This window comes from Ictalurus punctatus, chromosome 12 (genome assembly GCF_001660625.3).
Source record: "Ictalurus punctatus breed USDA103 chromosome 12, Coco_2.0, whole genome shotgun sequence".
Taxonomy (NCBI): domain Eukaryota; kingdom Metazoa; phylum Chordata; class Actinopteri; order Siluriformes; family Ictaluridae; genus Ictalurus; species Ictalurus punctatus.
The window spans coordinates 7,517,651-7,524,223 of NC_030427.2; the positions used below are offsets into that span (position 1 = coordinate 7,517,651).

A 6,573-nucleotide genomic window follows, 5' to 3' on the forward strand; every position below is an offset into this window, starting at 1 on the left:
ACTATAGTAAAAAAAAAATGTAAACTGGTAAAATAAATAAATAAATGGTTCAAAAATAGAAAAAACATTTAAAAAAAAACTGTAGGGATACAAGAACTTTGAGGGGATAGAGTAACCATAATAGAGACAGAGAATATTCTCCTAAAGGAGGAAGAAGGAGAGTTAGTTTTATAACCAAATACAATAGCGTGCAAGCAGTAAAAAAAAAAGAAAAAAAAAGGAAAATCTAAATAACAAAATATAAAAATTGTAAAACAAACATGCAAAACTGAAAAAAAGTAAATAAAAAAAGGTATTTTATAAAAGTGAAACCTATTTTTATTGATTTATTTATTTATTTACTGTGCAGGGTTACTGACAGCCTTTGTGTGTGTGTGTGTGCGTGTGTGTGTGTGTGTGTGTGTGTTTGTCTGCGTGGGAGGGGGGGGGGGGGCTGTTCATTAATCATACTCCTTATGAAGAAGATGTAAATTTAGACCTACACTCTGAAATGGCTAACGTACAAAGAATTATTTATTTATTTATTTATTTTTGGAGCTTTTAAACCATCCTCCTTGAGAAGGTAGAAAAGTTTTTAAGGATCCAAAAGAATAGCTTTAGTCTCAAGTGTTGGCTCCTTTTTTTTTTTTTTTTTTTTCTTCCAATTTCACATCTCTCAAATGTCCTTATGCACTTTTCTCTTTGAACTGTATGATGTGTTTGTATTGGTGTGTAGGGAAATCCGACGTGTCGCACGTCCGTTCTCATGATTGTTTTATTGGGGCAGAAACTCCAGTTTCTAGTTCAGTTCCTCAGTGCTGCTGGTGGGAGGCGTTCCTGCTCTCCTCCGCATATATTAACGAGCGCCAGTAGCGCACAGCGAGACCACATCTCTCTCTGTCCCTCTCTCTCTCTCTCTCTCTCTCTCTCTTTCCCCCAAACTCTCCTCTGTGCTTAAGCCAGACCTGTGACTGTGCAGGATTACGACACGACCAGATCTGCGGAATCCCGGGGATCGATACCAATAACGTAAGGATTGTGCTCAGATTTTCTTTTCATCCAATGCGACTTGAAACGCTTCTTGTTTGCTTGTAACATTAAACTTTGGCTGAAGAAACTTTGAGATCACAAACAGAGTTGATTTGGTCCTGGGGCGGGTATGTAGTGCTTTAACAGTTTAAAGCTCTCACATAATCTGATTAACATTCTACCCATTCGGATTACCTCCACAGTGTGGAAAAGTGTCACATGTAGCCTAGTGATTTCACTGTCAGAGCAACGAGTAGAGCTTATTAGGAATGATGCATTTGTAAACTCATGATGAAGTGTTTATAGTCTACATTTAGGTTAAAGGTGTGGTAGGCTTGTAACTTTTTAAGCTTTTAAGATCTTTTTTTTTTTAAAAACAAAAAACAAAACATAAAGTCTTTTTAAAGCAATGTTCTTAGAAAGTGAATTAACCCTGCTACATCTGCTCTCACATGAATGCTGTGCAAGGTTTTGATATGTGGGATGTTGTGACTTTTCACCGTGACACCTTTTAGTGATAATCTTATACGTGCTCCTTTGCTAATGTTTCTTCTCCCTCCATTTCTGCTTCCGAATGTAAGTACTCAGGCTAATTTGTTCTGGAGTGCAAACTTGTTCTCGGATGTTTTGCATTTTTCTCGGGCGCTATTGCTTTTATGCTTCTGTTAGTCATTCATTTCATTAATACTGATTGAACACTTTGGGTATATTTTTAGGCTCTGAGTGCCTGTAAGGACCACTGACCATTCCTAGCCTATGTAGGGCCGAATGCTTTAGCTTGTTAAAGAGAAACAATGCAGAGTTTCAGGCGGCTTAAGGAGAGAGAGAGACAGAGAGAAAGAGAGAGACAGAGACGAGGGTGAGGAGGGGGATTGAGGCGAGAGTTGCCGTGTCCACACAGGGAGCTCTTTGTGCCTTCAGGCATGGGGGTTCAGGTAAGGGCACCCGCTGTATTTGAGAAATGTAAACACAACAGTTTTACAGCAAGGTGGGTGGGGGAGCACTCATAGACCACCATGTTTTATTGCACCTGATGAGCCAGGTCAGAGCTTGACACGGCTCACATCGTCTCCCTCCACCAATAATTACAGAAGAGAGCTGTGAAGATGACTGGCTCCGCTGCTGCTGTGGATTTGTAGGATCAGTAATCTTGTAGCGGTGCATTAAGAGCAGCTGCAGCTCCTCTCACATTTCTCTCAATGCCATTATGGTTAGGTGCTAACGCTGTTTCTTGCTCAAAACAGCCGGCCGGTATGGAATGAACCTATACAAGCTTAAACAGATTATATCAGTCGATGGCTCTTCAGCTGTGCGCTGCACACGAGCACAAGTCGTCCATTTGGAAGCTGACACTTTGTGTTCAATTCTTTGTAAACAACAGATGTAAGATGTGGCCCTGGATAGGTTTAAGATGCTTGTTCTGCTTGCACATAATAACGGTATTTGTAAAACGCTCATTGATCTGCTTCTCTGCTCAGTCGTAGGCTGTTGTTTGTGAAATACTCCATGCACTTGGCTGTCTTAAAGACAGTGGAGTGGGTTTTTATATATAGTAAGGTGTGTCATATATATTTCAGGATGCTGCGTTCCTCTGTTCTCTGTCTGTCCTAATTCCAGTGCAGATCTCTTGCTGTCCATGCCCATTTGTAATGCAAGCTTTCACCTCCTGAGCAATATTATTTCTTTGCCTCTTTCTTCCCCTCACCCTCAATCACTCTGATGCTTTTCGGAAGTGGAGCCCTCTGTTTTCTGTCACTGTGCTCCTTTATGATCTTGCACAAATACAAAAAAATACAAAAATGCGCAGCTCTCATTTGTTATGGATATCTGAAGCGTTTTCACAATATCACAGCGGTTCTGGTGTAAGGGTTTTATGTCTTTCTTAGCTCCAGAGCACTAGGAGTAAAGAATTCGTACGCTGTAGATTTTAGCTATAAAGCTGTCATGGTAGGCTTAGTTATAATCCAGTTAGTATCTACTGTTTGCATGGGTTTTGATCCTGTATTATTTGTGGAGCTAAGCTGTTATCAGTTCTTTCTGTTTTTCTTAATGGACTGCGTGTGAGTGCTGTTGATAGTACTGTTGAGTACTGATAACATTCTTAAAGAAGAGAGATCTCGTATGCATTCTTTCTGTCAGTTGCATTTCAGATGACGATTGCTTTCAGGTGCGTTAGGCTATAACTATCAGCCTTGATAATACCCCTTTTTGATCCTTTTTTGAGTGGCCAGCATTGCTATTGATGGATTACAAGCAACCCAGTAACCCTGAAAAATGGTTCCCTGTTATGTATGAGGCTGAAAAAATTCCTTCAAAACCACATGAGGTCCTGCCCTCTGACATGGGACCCTGGCGTGTTTGAGATGTTTTAGATTATGAATGTTGTTTTTAAAAATAAACATTCTTTGTTGCACATTTTTCTGTCTTCCCAGTACTTAATTGGAACCTGTGTACATTTCTCACCAGCACCTCATAATTCACCAGTTGATGTTTTACGTTGCAGGAGCAAGAGTTCCGGTGTGGAAAATCACCATGAATGTGAACATGAACGAACTGACGGACCTGCTGGACATGTTGAGGGAGCAGAACTTCTCCTTCCTGGAGGAGAACGGCTCCCGAGTGGAGACCATAGTGTGCCAAACTGCCTTCAGTCAGAACGCCATGCTCTATTCGCTCTCCATCCTCTATGTGTTCATCTTCATCATCGGCCTGGCCGCTAACACACTGGTGGTATGGGTGAACATTCGGTCCAGCCGTGAGCGCCACGAGACCCACTTGTATATCCTCAACCTGGCCATTGCTGACCTGTGTGTAGTGGCGACACTGCCAATATCCATCAGCTCGCTTCTCCAGCATGGCCACTGGCCATTCGGTGATGCCATGTGTAAGATCACACATCTCATCTTCAGTGTCAACCTCTTCAGCAGCATCTTCTTTCTCACCTGCATGAGTGTGGACCGCTATATCTCTGTGGCTCGTTGTGGTGATTCCCCGGGACACAGCAAGAGAAGATGGATAAGGCAGGTCATCTGTGTGGGAATATGGGTGTTGGCACTGCTCGCTGCCCTGCCTGATACTTACTTTCTCCAGGCGGTCAAGTCCACACACTCAGATATAACTGTATGCAAATCCATGTACCCAGCCGAGAAGTTATACGAGTGGACTGTAGGTGTCCAACTGAGCTTCATTGTCCTTGGTTTTGCCATTCCCTTCCCTGTTATTGCTGTTTTCTATGCCCTCCTAGCCAGGTTGATCAGCTCCTCGGCCGACCAGGAGCGCTGTGCCAGCCGTCACCTCGTCTTCACCTACATAGTGGTATTTTTGGTGTGCTGGCTGCCCTACCATGGCACGCTACTTCTGGACACTCTGGCACTGGTCAACGCACTGCCACTGAGCTGCACACTGGAGAATACGCTGTACGTGGCACTGCATGTAACACAGTGCCTCTCTTTGTTACACTGCTGTGTCAACCCGGTCGTGTACAACTTCATCAACCGCAACTACCGCTATGACCTCATGAAGGCCTTCATCTTTAAGTACTCCACCAAAAGTGGCCTGGCCAAGCTAATCGACGTGACACGTGCCTCTGAGACTGAGTACTCTGCTGTTGAGAGCCAGGGCCCTCTGTGAGGAAATTTCCTGTGAAGAAACTGCTAACTGACTTTGCTGTAAACTCTGCTGGCCCTCTGTATTGGGTTGAGAAACACATATGGGACAGTTACAAAGAGAAAGCTCTCTTTAACCGCATCTCCTGAAACAGCATATGCATTTGTAAGGGACTATAGAATATTGTATTTGTTCAGGATATACCGTACATCTCTATATACAAATAGAATTGTATTTTTTTTTTTGTAAAATCAATTGATTTTGAGAGATGTATTGACAGAAGCACTTGTACTGAGTTGAAGGGTAAGCCAGTAAGCTTCGTGGTTGACTGGTCAAGCGTATAAGGTCATAGGGGTCAGCCGAAATCCGCTCCCCCAGAGGAGACGCTCAGAGAACTCACAAAGCCTCAGGGCCCTGCTTGACCTCCGGGCTGACCCTGTCTCCGTTTATCTCTACCTTTCGGCCACCTTTAGGCTGACTGTCGTGGCATCACAAGTGTTTAGCCAATGGACCAAGACAGAGTTAATAAGGAGGGACACAAAAGAGCCAAAGCATGGTGAGCGGAAGGGGACAAGTCCAAAATCTCATTAAGAGACATTGTCAAGGAATGACTGAATTGCTTGCATGTGTTATTGTATAAATCCCGCTGTAGAAACCAGATATACTTTTTTTTTAGATAGATGTATGCTTTGTAAATATTAAGGAATATTTATATATTCATCAGTGTGTATGTTCAGTGTTTTGACAAGTTAAAATGTACTATTGAAATAAAAAAAAAGGTATACCTGAATTTTTTTTTGTTTATTTTTCCACACCAGAACAAACAAACAAACAAACACACAAAGATAAATAAATAAATAAGTAAGTAAGTAAATAGATAAATAAACAAAATGTAGATATATTGATTGATTAAAAATCTGCTAAGGAGATCATGTCTTACGTAATATATCAATCATTTGGAGAAGAGACTCAGTTTAAATCGCATCTTGTCTCGAGGATCCGTGGCTTAAATGGAAACCAAAAATCACCATTGCAAATCCATTTGTAACTTCACAGTTTAGCCGTAAAAATGTTTCTGTTTTGTTTTGTTATTATGTTTGGAATATAAACCAGCACCAGCATTTACTCACTGGCCCATTGTAGTTAGTTATACTTTAAACAGCAAACCCACAACTTCCAAACAAAATTCAGCAACACATTTGTGTGCACCATCAACCTGTCTGTACCGAACACCACATAACTATTTAAATTAGGAATATTTATTACTATTGAATGTGAAAAGATGTCCAAAAAAAAAATGTATAGACTACTGAGCGTTAAGAATACAAGAAGAAATCCCATGTGACTTGCTATAAAAAAAACAACAACCAAGAAGCCATATTGACACCACTTAGACGCTGTAGTTTGGTACTTAACTGGTAGTTTGTATGAACTATTACTTATAATAGTTACTTGTACTTTTAAGGTATTGTAAAACTATAACGCGAATACGGATACAGTACTGTAAGTGTGTTCAATATTCACAAGCTGTTTCCATTGTAAAGTCAATCCATATGGTGGCCCTCAAGGTTAGAAGACATCTCTACTGATCTAGTGGAGATAATTCATGTGCTTGCATGTGTGTGTGTGTGTGTGTGTGTGTGTGTGTGTGTGTGTGTGTGTGTGGGTGTGTGTGTGTGTGTGTGTGTGTGTGTCTTTTGCTCTTTGTACATTCGCCTTTGGTGGCAGAGGGAAGGAGGGGTGGCTGGTTAATCAGTACCAGGGCTTCTTTTTCTGTCTTTCTGCTTTGTAGTTCCGAAAAGGATCCAGGTGTTCCTGGAGTCAGCACCGAGTTTCAAAGAGACCCTCTTTCTCCCTCTTCATAACCGTGCACAGCAAATTACACTGTCTGTGTGAGGCATGATTACCATCACCTCCCAATTGGAAACTCCCCAAAAGAGAACAAGGTCTTAGTTTGTC

At 41.6% G+C, this 6,573-nt stretch overlaps 1 protein-coding gene across 1 annotated transcript; it reads left to right on the forward strand.

The window, feature by feature from the left end:
- The first annotated feature begins 802 nt into the window (after positions 1-802).
- ackr3b (atypical chemokine receptor 3b) lies at positions 803-5,404 on the forward strand. The gene is made up of 2 exons (XM_017481866.3): positions 803-1,008; positions 3,512-5,404. The coding sequence occupies exon 2, from the start codon at positions 3,541-3,543 to the stop codon at positions 4,636-4,638; it is 1,098 nt and encodes a 365-aa protein (XP_017337355.1). The 5' UTR covers positions 803-1,008; positions 3,512-3,540; the 3' UTR covers positions 4,639-5,404.
- Positions 5,405-6,573: the final 1,169 nt, after the last annotated feature.

Bases quoted from the DNA above. Each gene is read 5' to 3' on its own strand.
- ackr3b (XM_017481866.3), top strand. From the start codon at position 3,541: ATGAATGTGAACATGAACGAACTGACGGACCTGCTGGACATGTTGAGG.